The 19,623-nt window shown below is 31.0% G+C and overlaps 1 protein-coding gene across 1 annotated transcript; it reads right to left on the bottom strand.

Moving 5' to 3' along the window:
- Positions 1-3,861: 3,861 nt before the first annotated feature.
- On the bottom strand, positions 3,862-17,696 carry LOC142221188 (saccharopine dehydrogenase-like oxidoreductase). Its single transcript, XM_075290772.1, has 7 exons — positions 17,486-17,696; positions 17,279-17,404; positions 9,633-9,867; positions 8,333-8,525; positions 8,123-8,269; positions 4,120-4,458; positions 3,862-4,046 (listed from the first exon to the last, which is right to left on the bottom strand). Exons 1-7 carry the CDS (start codon positions 17,606-17,608, stop codon positions 3,944-3,946), a joined length of 1,266 nt encoding a protein of 421 aa, XP_075146887.1. The 5' UTR covers positions 17,609-17,696; the 3' UTR covers positions 3,862-3,943.
- Between the last annotated feature and the right edge of the window lie 1,927 nt (positions 17,697-19,623).

The raw sequence follows: 19,623 nt of genomic DNA, 5'->3' as shown, positions 1-19,623 counted from the left end.
ATCAATCAAATTTGTCGTAGTTCAATCCAGTAACAGATATTTTTTGCTTTCATTTTACTGCAACTATTGTTTGGAATTACACCAATTATACAAAAACCAATTAATTGAGTAGCTTGGAAAAGTTGCCCAAAGTGGTAACATATTATTATATTGGTTGGGTTTGTTTACTTTATTCGCAGTATATGGGAGAAATGTCAAAATCCTCTCTGAGTAAAAATGCGGTTAAAATAGTATGAGTACGGGAAAATAGCAAAAATTGTAGATGCTAAATGTCAATAAGATTATTTATCTATAAATATGAATTATTGTCAATGGAATGATATTTTGGTAACCATTGACGATAATATCAGGGCTGTTCGGGTTTTCATATATTGTCGCGTAATTAAAACGATTTGAAATCTTGCGTTTTAGACTTGGTTGTTCGTATATTCAAGATTTAAAATGAAATTTATGGGCATAGTATGGCAACACAAACCCTATAATGTTCGGGGTTGCTACGCCCCCCTAGACAATTTTTAGCTCCTCCCAAAATATTTATCGGTACATTTCTTTTTTTTTTTGAAAATTGGACACCCACGGTCGCCTAAATTTTGTCCACATTTGAGATGTGTCCAGTAGATAGGATCACGGCCTAAAGGAAAAAAGTTGATGTGGTCACCCCCCAGTTTTGTAGCATATTCGAAGACAATTTCAGAACACCAAAACTTTTTTTCGTGCACCTTACGACCCCCCGAAAGCGAAAGTGATTGTTAGAATTTTAAAACAGTAGGCTCTCAAATTGTTCTAGCAAAAACACATGCACTTTGCATAACGCAGAAAATGCCGTAGTGCAAACAACGAGTATGTATACAAAGGTACCGTCAGAAATTTTCAGATAAACAGGTTTTGTGTTCTAAATGCCTTATAAATTAATTTCGTAGATGTGAATAACAATGTGCAAGTGGTTTCGATCGGACATCATGACAACACAGCAAAAACTATTTGGTGGTGTGTAGGGTGACCTATTGACTTTTTAAAATCGCTGTAACTTTTTTGTTTATGAATATAAGTAAATACTTCAAAAGCAAAAGTTTCATATTTTGTTAAGATCTTTATAATGTTTATCAGAAATGGGCATCATAGGGGTATACGAACAAAATAAAAAAAATAAAAATCAAATTTGACGTCGGAGTCAAAATGACCAATGCACGAAATATAGCCCCTGATCAACCACGAACAACGATATACGTTTCTTTTCGATCGGACTTCAAATGACGACACAGCCCAATAAATTGTATTTCGGAGGGTCATAGGGTGCACGGAAAAAAGTTCTGGTGTTCTGAAATTTATTGTTAGAAGTATTCTTTGAAGCTAAACAAAGTTAATTGAGGGTAAACTCGTAACATACCATAAACAAAGATGTGCGTGCATGCAAATCAAAATGATCACAAAATAAAATTTAACGTTCATACAAAAGAGTTCTGATAAAACCTGTATAGCTAAGTATCTTTCTGGCTCAAAACATTACTAAACAAGTATATACGGCCGTAAGTTCGGCCAGGCCGAATCATATGTACCCTCCACCATGGATTGCATAAAAAAAACTTCTACTAAAGACTGTCATCCACAATCGAATTACTTGGGTTGTGGTAGTACTTGCCGTTGGGCGCAGCAACATCGCGCCTTCTTCTTCTAAATTTGGAAGTTAGTCCATACGGGGTATATATTCGGCAAAAAAGGCAGATTAAAAACCTACATAATTCAGTTTTTGACCGGTATGAATTTTTACGCAGGAAAAAAGAGGCAGAAGTGAAATATGGGGATCGGTTTATATGGTGGCTAAATACAATTATGAACCTATTGGTCCAATTTTTGTGTGATTAGTACCAAATTTTAGCAAGATCAAAAGAAATTTCCTTATGCTGGAAGAATTAAAATCTGTAGATGGGTTTATCTGGGGGATATATATAACTATGGACCGATATGGACCACTTTTGGCATGGTTGTTAGCGAACATATACTAACACAACGTACCAAGTTTCAGCCGAATCGGATGAAATTTGAGCCTCCAAGAAATTTGCTCTTCCAAGAGGGCCCCTAGTAAAATCTGGGGATCGGTTTATATGGGGGCTACATATAAATATGGACCGATATGGACCAATTTTTGCATGGTTGACCATATTCTTTTATAGCGTACAAAATTTTAACCGAATCGGTCTAAATTTGCTCCTCCAAGAGGCTACGGAGGTCAAATCTGGGGATCGTCTTATATGGCGGCTTTATATAATTATGGACCTATATGGATACATTTTTATATGGTTAGGTTAAAGTGGCAGCCCGATTAAGATTCAGGCTCACTTAGACTATTCAGTCCATTGTGATATATTTTACAGCGAAGCAAATTGGGTTGGGAAGCTCTGATCTAAAGCATATGGGTACACACACAAATCCACTCAAAAACGGAACTTCTAGGTTCAAAATCCTGACCCCATTTTGTCAAAATTTAGCAAAAAATAAATTGTGGTGCCCATATATTGCGAACGGTAAAAGATTGCACACGCACGCGAACTTTACAAGTTCTACACAGCAAAGAAAAAATCATGGAAATCGGTTCAAAATTGCGGAGTTGACAGCTAAAACTCCACTGTGTGGTGGAGGGTATAAAGAAATGGAAGAAAAAAAAGAGATAAGAGCAACTTCTAGAACAACTTTCCGCTCATTTACTTTCATTTATTTTAAAGAAAATAAACTTGTTGAATTTGTCCTTTGGGTCATTCCCTTTTCATTTTATAATAAAATGTGCCAAAAATATATATCCTTAATTTAGTTGACCTTTTGTTTTAATTAATTTATTTATTTCGGCTTGATGTCCTTTTCTAATTGTCAATTAACATTCTTAGGAACGGACGAAAACTTTCTCTTGTCCCTTCTTTTTTTTAGGTGCTAAAGTTTTAATTCCCCGTCGAAGACTGACGATGTTAGGTTAGGTTAGGTGGCAGCCCGATGTATCAGGCTCACTTAGACTAATTCAGTCCATTGTGATACCACATTGGTGAACTTCTCTCTTATCACTGAGTGCTGCCCGAGCCCATGTTAAGCTCAATGACAAGGGACTTCCTTTTTATAGCCGAGTCCGAACGGCGTTCCACATTGCAGTGAAACCACTTAGAGAAGCTTTGAAACCCTCAGAAATGTCACCAGCATTACTGAGGTGGGATAATCCACCGCTGAAAAAATTTGTGGTGTTCGGTCGAACCCACGACCCTGTGTATGCAAGGCGGGCATGCTAACCATTGCACCACGGTGGCGATGTTAGTCGAAATATTGGAAAAATATCTTTTAAAATTAATGAAAAAACTCGTAAAAGGACTTTTTTAAAGGACCTCCGAAATATGAAATAAACAAAACTTTATAATTTTCTTTTTGCTTTTACTTATTTTTTTTTTTATTTTAGCGGCTAAGCTCGAACTTAGTATCCATCTTCAAGGAAAACGATTACACTGAACGAAGAGTTTTCTTTTCTGAGGAACAACATGTCAGACTTAAAAATCAAATAGAACAGTTCATATATCGCTGTGCCTCGGTCGCGGATTCAACTCCTAAAAATGATTTTGCCCTTTTCTTTTTCCTTTAATTATTCCCACATTTTTGTCCAACAATTAAGTACACTGCAAAAATATCCTAGCTCCACCAATGACTATATCACTATTGGTTTTGGACTTATTTTGTCGTAATGGCATGAAAAACTCCGTGCAATTTTGGATTCTCGAGTTCAAGCATAAGTGATTTCAATTCGTCAAAATTTTGCGGGTGGCCAGAACACTTCACAAAAGCCAATTCGCAAAATTTTTGCCAAATCCCGCCAAATAGAAGATCGCCCTCTTTATGGATCACTTATTCTTTATTACTTCAACAAATTTAAAACACATATTTCATGTAATTCCACATAATTAAATTAAAAAATTTATGATTCGACCACTTCAAATTTCAAGCCCCATTCAGCGCGACTAAGCTCTTCAATTAATTGGGTCTTGGCGAAGGCATAACCAGGCGGTAAAACTCCACCACTGCAATAGAAAAAGAATAGAATTGTAAAAATTAACATACCAAACAATTATATTCAAAAATATTTCATCTTACCTGCCAGGCATTTTATGTTTCTCTTGTAGAATAACCTTAGCACACAATAGCATACAAGTACTGGTTAAGCAATAGCCAGGATCTCTACCCGAAACTCGAACTAAAATCTCTTTATTAGGAGCTTGAGATTCTGAAGTGCCCTTTGACCATCCCTTAACTTTTAAGGTATGACGAAATTCTACAGATTTTCTATTAACTTCTAGGGGACCTTTATCACTGATTGCTCCTCCTGTGACAATATGGGCATATTTTATCAGCAGCTTGCGTATAAAGCCAATTTGACCAAGAAGTGTCAAAAATAAGAGCATAATGGGAAATATTAGGGCCAAGAACATCTTTCTATGATGAAAATATAAAAAGGATATATTAAAAAAAAATTATCTATGAAGCGCTCAAAATATGTGTTATACAAAAAATGCATAGGTGGTACATTCCATAATAATAGGCTTAAGGTATGGTCCCACTAGGCATATATTTGCTCAAAATAAGTGTTAATTTTTTTCCAGAAGGTTTTTCGAAATATGTAGATACAGTTTTCGAAAAATACTCCTATTGTGATCCAAAATTAGTAAAAAAATATTTGTTGTTTTACCAGTGGCGACGAATATTTTTTGATTTCTCTCAAATATATTCCCAGTGTGACAGTACCATTATTTATTAGTCTATCATTACTGTACCCTTCGACTGGCGAGAAAGCTGCTGTTTTGGATTCCCACATTCTGCCTAGAGCTCTAAGAGTAGATCACAACAATAATTTTTATTCTTAGCAGAAATAACCGGGTAACCTGTTATTCGGTTCTAATATGTTAGTAAACAATCGTTTTCTGGTAAACCGATTATTTTGCCATACATCACTGGTAATGATGATATGATGCATCAATCAGTCCGATATATTAAAAGGTGTTTTTTGCAAACGGTTTTTTACAAAACAGCTTATAACCCAACAAGTACTCAAAAGTGAAGATACCAAATAACCGTTTGCACTTTGTAGCGTACACTTCTACCTATCGGTCAAAGTCAGATATTAGCCGATTAACCGGTTTAAAAAAATTAATTTTTTTTACAAAAATCGCGGATTGTTTTTCTTTTTTTTAATGTCACTTTCCGAATCGGTTCATTACACCCACGTCCGGCTTAAACCCGGATCTTTTTATACTACACCGAAAACAATAATCAAATAATTTTGGTACGATAAATTACGATGCAAAATTCCATGGCTACAATTAAATCAGCGAATATATCCGTATCTAGGCGGGATATCTACTTTCTAAAATTTTAGCGCTCACGGATATGCAGAAGCTTTGGCTACAATTTGCAACCGATTACTCAGTACCCTTATATAGATCACTTTTTGATTTATAACAGGTTCAAAATACAATTTTTTTCAATGTTACACCTAACGGGATAATCGGATCAACTCGGGTCATAGTTCAGTTATATCTTTACCTTTTTAGTGCTGTACATTTACACCGCATGGTTTTATTAACGATTATTTACTTATACTTCAGGCACTTTGGTAGATTTTGCAAAATATTCCTCTCCTTTGACAAAATGTTCTATAGAAATAAAAATTTGACAAAATTTTCTATAGAAATAAAAAATTTGACACAATTTTAAATAGAAATGTTTGACAAAATAGACAAATACAAATAGAATAGAAAAAAATTTTGACAAATTTTTTTATAGAAATAAAATTTTGACAAATTTTGGTATAGAAATAAAATTTTGACAAAATTTTCTATAGAAATAAAATTTTGACAAAATTTTTTATAGAAATAATATTTTGACAATTTTTTTATAGAAATAAAATTTACACAATATTTTCTAAAGAAATAAAATATTGACAAAATTTTTTATAGAAATAAATGTTGACAAAATTTTCTATAGAAATAAAACGTTGACAAAATTTTCTATAGAAATAAAATTTTGACAAAATTTTCTATAGAAATAAAATTTTGACAAAATTTTTTATAGAAATAATATTTTGACAATTTTTTTATAGAAATAAAATTTACACAATATTTTCTAAAGAAATAAAATATTGACAAAATTTTTTATAGAAATAAAAATTTGACAAAATTTTCTATAGAAATAAAAAATTTGACACAATTTTAAATAGAAATGTTTGACAAAATAGACAAATACAAATAGAAATAGAATAGAAAAAAATTTTGACAAATTTTTTTATAGAAATAAAGTTTTGACAAATTTTAGTACAGAAATAAAATTTTGACAAATTTTTCGATAGAAATGAAATTTTGACAAAATTTTTTATAGAAATAATATTTTGACAAATTTTTTTATAGAAATAAAATTTACACAATATTTTCTAAAGAAATAAAATATTGACAAAATTTTTTATAGAAATAAATTTTGACAAAATTTTCTAAAGAAATAAAATGTTGACAAAATTTTTTTTAGAAATAAAAATTTGACAAAATTTTGTACATAAATAAAATTTTGACAAAATTTTCTATAGAAATAAAATTTTGAAAAAAATTTTAGAAATAAATGTTTCACAAAATATTCTAAAGAAATAAAATGTTGACAAAAATTTCTAAAGAAATAAAATGTTGACACAATTTTTATAGAAATAAAAATTTGACACAATTTTCTATAGAAATAAATTTTTGACAAAGTTTTCTTTAGAAATAAAATTTGACAAAATTTTCTATAGATTTAAAATTTTGACAAATTTTAGTACAGAAATAAAATTTTGACAAATTTTTCTAAAGAAATAAAATGTTGACAAAATTTTTTATAAAAATTTTAACAAAATTTTCTACAGAAATACAATTTTGAAAAAAAATTTCTATAGAAATAAAATGTTGACAAAATTTTCTATAGAAATAAAATGTTGACAAAATTTTCTATAGAAATAAAATTTTGACAAAATATGCTATAGAAATAAAATGTCGACAAAATTATCTATAGAAATAAAAAATTTGACAAAATTTTCTATAGAAATAAAATTTTGACAAAATTTTTTATAGAAATAATATTTTGACAATTTCTTTTATAGAAATAAAATTTTGACAATATTTTCTAAAGAACTAAAATGTTGACAAAATTTTCTATAGAAATAAAATTTTGACAAAATTTTCTAAGAAATAAAATTTTGACAAAATTTTCAATAGAAATAAAATGTTGACAAAATTTTCTATAGAAATAAAATTTTGACAAAATTTTCTATAGAAATAATATTTTGACAAATTTTTTTATAGAAATAAAATTTTGACAATATTTTCTAAAGAAATAAAATGTTGACAAAAATTCTTATAAAAATAAAAATTTGACAAAATTTTCTATAGAAATAAAATTTTGACAAATTTTTTTATCGGAAAAAAAATTTTTGACAAAATTTTCAATAGAAATAAAATTTTGACAAATTTTAGTACAGAAATAAAATTTTGACAGATTTTACTACAGAAAAAAAATGTTGACAAATTTTTCGATAGAAATAAAATTTTGACAAAAGTTTTTATAGAAATAATATTTTGACAATTTTTTTTTATAGAAATAAAATTTACACAATATTTTCTAAAGAAATAAAATATTGACAAAATTTTTTAAAGAAATAAATTTTGACAAATTTTTCTATAGAAATAAAATGTTGACAAAATTTTTTATAAAAATAAAAATTTGACAAAATTTTCTATAGTAATAAAAATTTTGACAAAATTTTCTATAAATATAAAATTTTGACAAAATTTTCTATAGAAATAAAATTTTGACAAAATTTTCTATAGAAATAAAATTTTGACAAAATTTTCTATAGAAATAAAATTTTGACAAAATTTTCAACAGAAATAAAATGTTGACAAAATTTTCAATAGAAATAAAATTTTGACAAAATTTCATTTTCTCCAAATGAAAATCAGCTGTTATCACCACTGGGATCAGCATTAAACAAAACTCTGTAATGATAGACTTACGATATCGATAAGTTGTCGTATTACCTATGAAAAAAAATGTAAGTTCTGTGAAAAATTACCAAACTTACCGAAATCCCAGGTACATTTCAAATTGTATTGGCCTCTTATTCTCACGAGCATAAAATAAATACTGGGACCTTCGAACAACAAAACGATCTATGATGGGAAATGGAGCGAAATAACCTTTCAAACCTGCCGGCTGTTGGGAGTAGGGTCTATGAAAATATTTTTGTTTTTATAAATTTTTGAAAGAATATAATTTTGTATTTCAAACTCACTTCATCCATAAATGGGGACTTAGATTTGGGACTTTTCCACTGTTGAGTTTCTTATCGAGAGCTAGAATTTCCCGGACATATTTTGTTGCGTGCATAACACTTTTCCAAGTTCCGATATTGATAGAAGCTTTGGAAGACTTATCCGTTAATTTTCGTTTACTTTCCATATACAGTTCAACGGAATTCACAGTACCTAAATGATGGAGATTTATTTTTATATGGACTTGAACAGCAATTTTCTCATATCCGAAACGATCGCTTTCGTTCGACTGAAATGCCAAAAACATCTGATTTTTGCTTTAGAAAATCAGGTGTTTTTGACATCCTAGTTGAACGAAAGCATTCGTTTCGGATATGAGACATTGGCTGTTAAATTTGTGTTTATTTATGAAATCGAATATATAGATAGAATTTTTGAGAGCCAACAGGAAAAAAGTATTTCTTAGACCAAAGGCATTTTAAATCTTTTTACGGAATGAAGAAATTTCAATTAAATATCCCAGCAAAAAAGGCGTCGGCAAACAAGTAGTACAAATGTTTTTATTATGAATCCGGAAGTGGTGCAAAGCAATGGCGCAGAAGCAATGAATTTAACACGGGCTTGACATAGGACAAATGTCCACAGCCATTACACTGAATTTGCATCACTTCTTAAATTCACTGTTTTGGATGTGAATTAATAAATTTTGTTATATTTTGACAAATAATTTTTAGTTTTTTTTATGATTTTAATGCATTCTAACGCTTGCCTGGAACGTTTGATATCAAATATTTTAAAAAATGCGTTATTTTTCTAGAATGAATTTAGCATTTTTTTCGGCAAAATTTCAATAATTTTTACAATGTTATTAATTTTTAATTTGTTTTTAACCTATATGAAAAAAAACAGAATGAAAATTTCCCATTAAAAATATGAAAAAAGGGAGTTATAAAAAATTAACTCAAATGATCTTCCTGTGCACTTGAAATAAAGAACATCTTTGGGAGGACATTTTTGAAAGTGCTTTTAAAGTTGTGCTATTAGAAGAACTTTTAATTTTTTATTGATGGGATTAATTAGATCAACTATTGAGGCCAAAAATATTTTTCTATGTGGGAGAGTAATTTCTCCATGGTCCAGGTCATCTTGCCCGCCTTTGTAAGATATAGAAGTCTTCATTTCTAAAACTCTCTTTTCATCATCATTAGAACGAGATTAACGGCTAAGGATATCCTTTCAAGTTCTCCACACACCTCTCATATATTCCAATTCACTAAAGATTGATCACTAGGACTCTTGTTGTTAACAAATAGGTCTTACCTTCGAAATTTCTTTCAGCATACAATACTCCCAGGTCAGATGGAATGCTGTCAAATCCACAAGTTGATATTATATATGACCCCTTCTCTCTGGCTAAATCATCATATTTATATTGCATACCCAAGAAATACTGTGGTTCACCGCTAATATCGACATGATGCGTACCAGCGTCAATACACGCCTTGACCACAACTTCTCCATATAGATCGTAAGGTCCGCAACAATTTACAACGATCTACAAGTGGAAGAATAATAGATCAGTAAAAAGTTGTTCCTCTATTATCAAATTCTTAGCAAAGAAATTTGTTTTTCAACTATTTCTTAATTCTGACTATCAAAAATCGATTTTAATATTTTATCTTTTCATTATCATTGTTTTCAATTGTATTGAAATGTAGCTAGATGTAAGGAAAGGCGCACATATTTCTTATTTTTTATACCCTCCACCATAGGATGGGGGGTATATTAACTTTGTCATTCCGTTTGTAACACATCGAAATATTGCTCTAAGACCCCATAAAGTATATATATTCTGGGTCGTGGTGAAATTCTGAGTCGATCTGAGCATGTCCGTCCGTCCGTCTGTTGAAATCACGCTAACTTCCGAACGAAACAAGCTATCGACTTGAAACTTGGCACAAGTAGTTGTTATTAATGTAGGTCGGATGGTATTGCAAATGGGCCATATCGGTCCACTTTTACGTATAGCCCCCATATAAACCGATCCCCAAATTTGGCTTGCGAGCCCTCTAAGAGAAGCAAATTTCATCCGATCCGGCTGAAATTTGGTACATGGTGTTAGTATATGGTCTCTAACAACCATGCAAAAATTGGTCCACATCGGTCCATAATTATATATAGCCCCCATATAAACCGATCCCCCGATTTGGCTTGCGAGGCCTCTAAGAGAAGCAAATTTCATCCGATCCGGCTGAAATTTGGTACATGGTGTTAGTATATGGTCTCTAACAACCATGCAAAAATTGGTCCACATCGGTCCATAATCATATATAGCCCCCATATAAACCGATCCCCCGATTTGGCTTGCGAGGCCTCTAAGAGAAGCAAATTTCATCCGATCCGGCTGAAATTTGGTACATGGTGATGGTATATAGCCTCAAACTCCCATGCAAAAATTGGTCGAAATCGGTCCATAAATATATATAGCCCCCATATAAACCGATCCCCCGATTTGACCTCCGGAGCCCCTTGGAAGAGCAAAATTCATCCGATTCGGTTGAAATTTGGTACGTGATGTTAGTATATGGTATCCAACAACCATGCAGGAATTGGTTTATGTCAGTCCATAATTATATATAGCACCCATATAAACCGATCCCCAGATTTGACCTCCGGTGCCTTTTGGAGAAGCAAAATTCATCCGATCTGGTTGAAATTTTGTACGTGGTGGTAGTATATGATATTTAACAACCATGCCAAAAGTGGTCCATATCAGTCCACAATTATATATAGCCCCCATATAAACCGATCCCGAGATTTGGTTTTGGAGCCTCTTGGAGAAGCAAATTGCATCCGAGTCAGTTAAAATTGTGCTAGTATATGGCCGTTAACAACCATGCCTAACTAGGTCCATGTCGGTCTATAGTTATATATAGCCCTCAGATAAATCGATCCCCAATCACACAAAAATTGGTCCATATCAATAATTGTATATAGCCCACATATAAGCGACCCCCATATTTCAATTCTGGTTCCCTACGCACCGTGCAAAAGTCCATATCGATTCGTAATTATTTGTAGACTTACTTACACATATTTTTTTTGTCTAATGTATGGACTAACTCACAATTTAGAAAACGATTTAAGATACCACAACCCAAGTAATTCGATTGTGGATGACAGTCTTTCGTAGAAGTTTCTACGCAATCCATGGTGGAGGGTACATAAGATTCGGCCTGGCCGAAATTACGGCCGTTTATACTTGTTTATTAATAGACTTCTTTCACCAATAAGAATAAAAACTCTGATTTAAATTTTCTTCAACTTTTACGGGTCATTTAATATTTGGGGAAGTGCGAAATAAAGAAAATTTGTATTGCATTACAAATAAAAAAATATTTTTGAAAGTTATACTCTAAATATTTATTTATAAACAAAATATAAAAGTCAACAAGCAATCACGAACATTATAATGGCGTCACTAGTATTAAATGCATATTATTTTTACATAGTACCAACCTTCAAATGATTCGTGTCAAAATTTGACGTCTGTAAGTCAATTAGTTTGTGAGATAGAGCGTCTTTTGTGAAGCAACTTTTGTTATTGTGGAAAAAATGAAAAAAAAAAGGAATTTCGTGTTTTGATAAAATACTGTTTTCTGAAGGGAAAAAATACGGTTGAAGCAAAAACTTGGCTTGATAATGAGTTTCCGGACTCTGTCCCAGGGAAATAAAAAATAATTGATTGGTATGCAAAATTCAAGCGTGGTGAAATTAACATGGAGGACGGTGAACACAGTGGACGCCCGAAAGAGGCGTCCGACGAAAACATCAAAAAAATTCACAAAATGATTTTGAATGACCGTAAAATGAAGTTGATCGAGATAGCCGAGTCCTTAAAGATATCAAAGGAACGTGTTGGTCATATCATTCATCAATATTTGGATATGCGGAAGCTCTGTGCAAAATGGGTGCCGCGCGAGCTCACATTTGACCAAAAACAACAACGTGTTGATGATGCTGAGCGGTGTTTGCAGCTGTTAACTCGTAAATGACCCTAGTTTTTCCGTCGATATTTGACAATGGATGAAACATGGCTCCATCACTACACTCCTGAGTCCAATCGACAGTCGGCTGAGTGGACAGCGACAGGTGAACCGTCTCCGAAGCGTGGAATAATTTTTATCGATTATCTTGAGAAGGGAAAAACCATCAACAGTGACTATTATATGGAGTTATTGGAGCGTTTGAAGGTCGAAATCGCGGCAACACGTCCCCATATGAAGAAGAAAAAAGTGTTGTTCCACCAAGACAACGCACCGTGCCACAAGTCAATGAGAACGATGGCAAAAATTCATGAATTGGGCTTCGAATGGCTTCCCCACCCACCGTATTCTCCAGATCTGGCCCCCAGAGACTTTTTCTTGTTCTCAGACTCAAAAGGATGCTCGCAGGGAAAAAATTTGGCTGCAATGAAGAGGTGATCGCCGGAATTGAGGCCTGTTTTGAGGCAAACCCGAAGGAGTACTAACAAAATGGTGTCAAAAAACTTGGAAGGTCGTTATAATCGTTGTATCGCTCTAGAAGGGAACTATGTTGAATAATAAAAACGAATTTTGACAAAAAAATGTGTTTTTCTTTGTTAGACCGGGGACTTTTCAGCCAACCTGTTATTATTTGGGGAAGTGTGAAATAAAGAATCATGCGAAATAAAGAAAATTTGTATTGCATTACAAATAAAAAAATATTTTTATAATTTATTCGAAAGTTATACTCTAAATATTTATTTATAAACAAAATATAAAAGTCAACAAACAATTACGAACATTATAAATATTCTTTAATGATGGACTCTTAACCTCACTGTGTTGTGTTGATGTCTTTCGTTATCGCTCTCTCATTCGCCATCTTTATTATACCCTGCGCCACACTGTGGAACAGGGTATTATAAGTTAGTGCATATGTTTGTAACACCCAGAAGGAGACGAGATAGACACATGGTGTCTTTGGCAATAAAGCTCAGGGTGGGTCCCTGAGTCGATATAACCATGTCCGTCTGTCCGTCCGTCTGTCTGTCTGTGAACACATTTTTGTGATCAAAGTCTAGGTCGCAATTTAAGTCCAATCGCCTTCAAATTTGGCACATGTTCCTAATTTGAGTCAGAATAGAACCATATTGATTTTGGAAGAAATCGGTTCAGATTTATATCTTTCGCCCGATATGCACTAATATGGACCCAGCATCCAGAGTTTTATACCGATTTGCTTGAAATTTTGTACAAACATAACACTTAGTCGCATGGGCAAGTGTGCAAAATTTGATTGAAATCGGTTCAGATTTAGATATAGCTCCCATATATATCTTTCGCCCGATATGGACTAATATGGTCCTAAAAGCCAGAGTTTTGGCCCAATTTAGTTGAAATTTTGCACAGGGAGTAGACTTAGCATTGTAGTTATGCGTGCCAAATTTGGTTGAAATCGATTCAGATTTAGATATAGCTCCCATATATATCTTTCGCCCGATATGGACTAATATGGTCCTAAAAGCCAGAGTTTTGGCCCAATTTAGTTGAAATTTTGCACAAGGAGTAGACTTAGCATTGTAGTTATGCGTGCCAAATTTGATTGAAATCGGTTCAGATTTAGATATAGCTCCCATATATATGTTTTTCTGATTTAGACAAAAATGGTCAAAATAGCAACATTTTCCTTGTAAAATCGCCACTCCTTAGTCGAAAAGTTGTAAAAATGATTCTAATTTTCCTAAACTTCTAATACATATATATCGAGCGATAAATCATAAATAAACTTTTGCGAAGTTTCCTTAAAATTGCTTCAAATTTAAATGTTTCTCATATTTTTTTTACTAAAATTGTGTTCCACACTAGTGCATTAGCCAACTTAAATTTTGAGTCTATAGATTTTGTAAAAGTCTATCAAATTCTGTCCGAATCGAGTGATATTTAAATGTATGTATTTGGGACAAACCTTTATATATAGCACCCAACACATTTGACGGATGTGATATGGTATCGAAAATTTAGATCTACAAAGTGGTGCAGGGTATAATATAGTCGGCCCCGCCCGACTTTAGACTTTCCTTACTTGTTTTTTCATTATATTCTCTCTTTCTGAACACATATATGTTTATAGGTAATTTCTAAATTAATATATGTATACATCCACATAACATCCAAACATAAAATGTTCTAACATATTAACATATATGTCCCAAACATGTTATGCTAGTTTATGAACAATATATGCTTGCACAACGGTTAAAAACAGTGTGTTAAAAAATTTGAGTTTTAAATACATAATTTTTACACCCAAACAATAGTTCTACACCCTGTGCAAAATTTCACGTACATCGGAGTAAAACTTTGGTTTTTAGAGTCATATAAGTGCATATTGGACAACAGATATATATGGGAGCTATATCTAAATCTGAACCAATTTTTTTTTTCCAAAATCAATAGGGTTCTATACACAAAAATGTGTTTACAGGCAGAGGGAATGAGGGACATGGCTAGATCAACTCAGGGACCCACCCTGTACACAAAAAAATGTTTTTCTGATTAAATAACAAAATTAATTGATCCAATTAATTTTTTAATTGAAGTGTCTTCAATAACAGAAATGATAGTATCAGTTAAAAAATTAATTGAAGGTCATTTAAAAATTAATTGATCAAATTAAAAAATTAATTGATACTATTAATTTTTGTGGTTGATGTTTCAATTAAAAAATGTGTTGATTCAATTAAATTTTTAATCGAATATTTTTAAAACTCAATTAAAATTTTAATAAAAAATTTTTCGTGAAATTTTTTTCTGTGTTTGCAGTATTGCCAAAGACACCATATGTATATCTCGTCTCCTTCTGGGTGTTGCAAACATATGCACTAACTTATAATACCATGTTCCACAGTGTGACGCAGGGTGAAATTGGAGAACAAATTTTTGGTTTTTATTATACCCTCCACCATAGGATTTTATTAACTTTGTCATTCCGTTTGTAACACATCGAAGTGTATATATTCTGGGTCGTGGTGAAGTTCTGAGTCGATCTGAGCAAGTCCGTCCGTCCGTCTGTTGAAATCACGCTAACTTCCGAACGAAACAAGCTATCGACTTGAAACTTGGCACACGTAGTTGTTATTGATGTAGGTCGGATGGTATTGAAAATGGGACATATCGGTTCACTTTTACGTATAGCCCCCATATAAACGGACCTCAAAATTTGGCTTGCGGGTCCTCTAAGAGAAGCAAATTTCATCCGATACTGCTGAAATTTGGTACATGGTGTTAGTTTATGGTCTCTAACAACCATGCAAAAATTGGTCCACATCGGTCAATAATTATATATAGCCCCCATATAAACCGATCCCCAGATTTGGCTTGCGAAGTCTCCAAGAGAAGCAAATTTCATCCAATTCGGTTGTAATTTGGAACATGGTGTTAGTATATGATCTTTAACAACCGTGCCAGAATTGGTTCATATCGGTCCATAATTATATATAGCCCCCATATAAAACGTTCTCCAGATTTGACCTCCGGAGCCTCTTGGAGGAGCAAAATTCATCCGATCCGGTTCAAATTAGGAACGTGGTGTTAGTATATGGTCGCTAACAACCATACCAAAATTGGTCCAATCACACAAAAATTGGTCCATATCGGTTCATAATCATGGTTGCCACTAGAGCCAAATATAATCTACCAAAATTTTATTTGTATAGAAATTTTTTCAAAATTTTATTTCTATAGAAATTTTTTCAAAATTTTATTTCTATAGGAAATTTTGTCAGAATTTTATTTCTAGAGAAAATTTTGTTAAAATTTTATTCGGTTCATAATAAAATTTTCATCATTGTCAAAATTTTATTTCTATAGAAAATTTTGTCAAAAGTTTATTTCTATAGAATATTTTGTTAAAATTTTATTTCTGTAGAAATGTTTGTCAACATTTTCATTCTATAGAAAAATTTGTCAACATTTTTATTTCTATAGAAAATTTTGTGAAAATTTTATTTCTATAGAAAATTTTGTTAAAATTTTATTTCTGTAGAAAAGTTTGTCAAAATTGTCTATATGTCTACTTTGTCAAATTGAATTATATACGTATTGGATCGATCTTTTTTGATTTAATATATACCACGTATGGACTTACATACAATTTAGAAGATGGTGTTAGGAGGTTTTAAGATACCTTGCCATCGGCAAGCGTTACTGCAAGTTAAGTAATTCGATTGTGGATGGCAGTGTTTGGAAGAAGTTTCTACTCAATCCATGATGGAGGGTACATAAGCTTCGGCCTGGCCGAACTTACGGCCGTATATACTTGTTTTTTTTTTGGAAGTCCCTTTAGAATAACTTCCATTTTTTCTTTGCTGGGAATTTAACATAAATTTACAATCAATTACTATTCGAGCTTTATGGACAAAGTAGATTAAGGAACTTGATCAAAAGAACCATTGAAAAGAAAACGCCAGATACGAATCTTTTCAATGATTCTAATGATCAAGTTCCTTAATCTACTTTGTCCATAAAGTTCGAATAATAACTGAGAGAAAATTAAGATATCATGCATTTGGACGTCGTAATCGTATGTTTCCGTATCAGGCTAACATGAAAAATAATTTAAATTAAACTTAAATATATATGTATTAACGAACCTGTAAACGAATATATTTTAATAAATTTTTTTCTATGTGTGTAAGATCAAAATAATTTTATTCACTACGTGCATAATCGATCGTCACTATATAATATAATTTCAACATTTCATCTAGATGAGCAATCAACCAACTAAATAAACTAATTACGTTTTGTATACGAGTATTTAAACGTTTATAAAATAAAAAAAAAACCATTAGCAACATATGATTCTAATGTTTCATTATCTACCTTTGGGATATCAGCTGATAAGGCCATAAATATAAATTAGAAAAAAAAATAGCTTACCTTGCACTTTTTAGCCATATTCTCGATGGACTTTTGATCATCGACATCGGCCAATATTATAGGAATATGAGATAAGTCTTGTTTTGTTCTTTGGCTGACTTTTTCCAAAACATCTTTAAGTTTTGACTAGAATAGCAAATTTTATTGTTATTTTCTCAATATTTGTTGGGCTTCTTAGTGGAAGTAGGCAAAACAAAAAAAACTTGCCTCATTTCTGCCCGATATTCCCCATTTGAAATCTTTGAAAATTTTTATGGCTTCTTCAACAGCAACTTGACCCGTGTAACCAGATGCCCCGAATATTATAGCATCTAATTTTTCTGTTGACATTTCTCGGCCTGTTTATTACTCTTCTTTTTAATATAATTCGACAATAAATACAATGTCGTCTCTACGCTAGTCTCAATAACAAACTAATGTTAAATTTACTTGCTACTATCAGTTTTAGTGTTCACATATTTTAAGAGAGAAAGAGAGAGAGTTAGTGAGAGAGGTTCACATCTGTTTTGAATTTGGCGATAATAGCAAAAAGCTTTCATTTGCACTTTGAGTTAGCGAAGCCAAAAAAATATTTACTCTTTTTTCAGCTATTATCCGATTTCTTTTTCAGTATGACTTAGGTATTCTGAATTGAGATAAGCTTCCATATTAATTAATATGATACAAGTTTAAGATTTTTATAATTTTGTTTGTAGTGCATCGACAAAGTAATCTAGTTAAAAGTGACAGACTTGTGCTTCAAAAATGAGCGAACAAATGTCTTGGCTCAAATGTCAAAGGTCATGAACTTGACATGAGCTTCCCAGCAAAAAAAAATCATAGCAAAAAAACAATGAAAATGTTTTTTAGGATACGGAAGTGGTACAAATTTAGCTCTTCAAGTGTGATGATATTTCAGTATATCGAATTTCTTTTAAAAAATAAGGAAAAAACATACAAAAATAACATTTTTCTTAACTTGTTCTATCTGTATCTATGGTTGCCACTCATACCAAAAATAATTTACCAAAGTTTGAAGAAAATTTTACCAAAATACTACCAAACAAAAAAAAACTTTTTTGTTGCAAAATTTTATTTTTATGGATAATTTGATAAACTTTTATTTCTATAGAAATTTTTGTCAAAATTTTATTTCTATAGAATATTTTGTCAAAATTTTTTTTCTGCCAAATATTTTGTTAAAACTTTATTTTTATAGAAAATTTTGTCAACATTTTATTTCTACAGAAAATTTTTTTACAAGTTTATTATAGAAAAATTTGTCAAAATAATATATAACTATAAACAGTTTTGTCCATTTTGTTTCGATTTTTTGTTAAAATTTTATTTCTATAGAAAATTTTGTCAAAATTTTATTTCTATAGAAAATTTTGTCAAAATTTTATTTCTGTAGAAAATTGTATCATAATTTTATTCCTATAGAAAATTTTACCAAAATATTATTTCTATCGATAATTTGATAAACTTTGATTTCTATAGAAAAATTTTGTCAAAATTTTTTTTCTATAGAAAATTTTATCAAAATTTTATTTCTATAGAATATTTTATTTCTATAGAAAATTTTTGTCAATTTTTTTTTTCTATAAAAAATTTTATCAAAATTTTATTACTATAGAATATTTTGTCAAAACTTTATTTTTATAGAAAATTTTTTCAAAATTTTACTTCTATAGAAAATTTTGTTAACATTTTATTATAGAACATTTTTTCAATATTTTATTTCAATAAAAAGTTTTGTCAAACTGTTTTCGTTTTTTTGTTCTATGCCTATAGAAAATTTTGTCAAAATTTTATTTCTGTAGACAATTTTTATGAAAATTTTATTTCTATAGAAAATTTTTGTCAAAATTTTACTTCTATAGAAAATTTTGTCAAATTATTATTTCTATAGAAAATTGTCAAAATTTTATTTCTATAGAAAATTTTGTCACAATTTTATGTCTATAGAAAATTATGTCAAAATTTTATGTCTATAGAAAATTTTGTCTACATATTTATTACCAGAGCAAATTTTGCGAAAATTTCTATACCTGTTCTAATTGCATCAATGGTTGCCACTCATACCAAAAATAATTTACCAAAGTTTGAAGAAAATTTTACCAAAATACTACCAAACAAAAAATCTTTTTTGTTGCAAAATTTTATTTCTATCGATAATTTGATAAACTTTTATTTCTATAGAAAATTTTGTCAAAATTTTATTTCTATAGAAAATTTTGTCAAAATTTTATTTCTATAGAAATTTTTGACAAAATTTTATTTCTATAGAATATTTTGTCAAAATTTTATTTCTGCAAAAATATTTTGTCAAAACTTTATTTTTATAGAAAACTTTATAAAAATTT

The sequence above is a fragment of the Haematobia irritans genome, chromosome 1, assembly GCF_050003625.1.
Source record: "Haematobia irritans isolate KBUSLIRL chromosome 1, ASM5000362v1, whole genome shotgun sequence".
In the NCBI taxonomy this organism is placed as follows: Eukaryota; Metazoa; Arthropoda; class Insecta; order Diptera; family Muscidae; genus Haematobia; species Haematobia irritans.
This window is presented reverse-complemented; position numbering and strand designations above follow the sequence as displayed.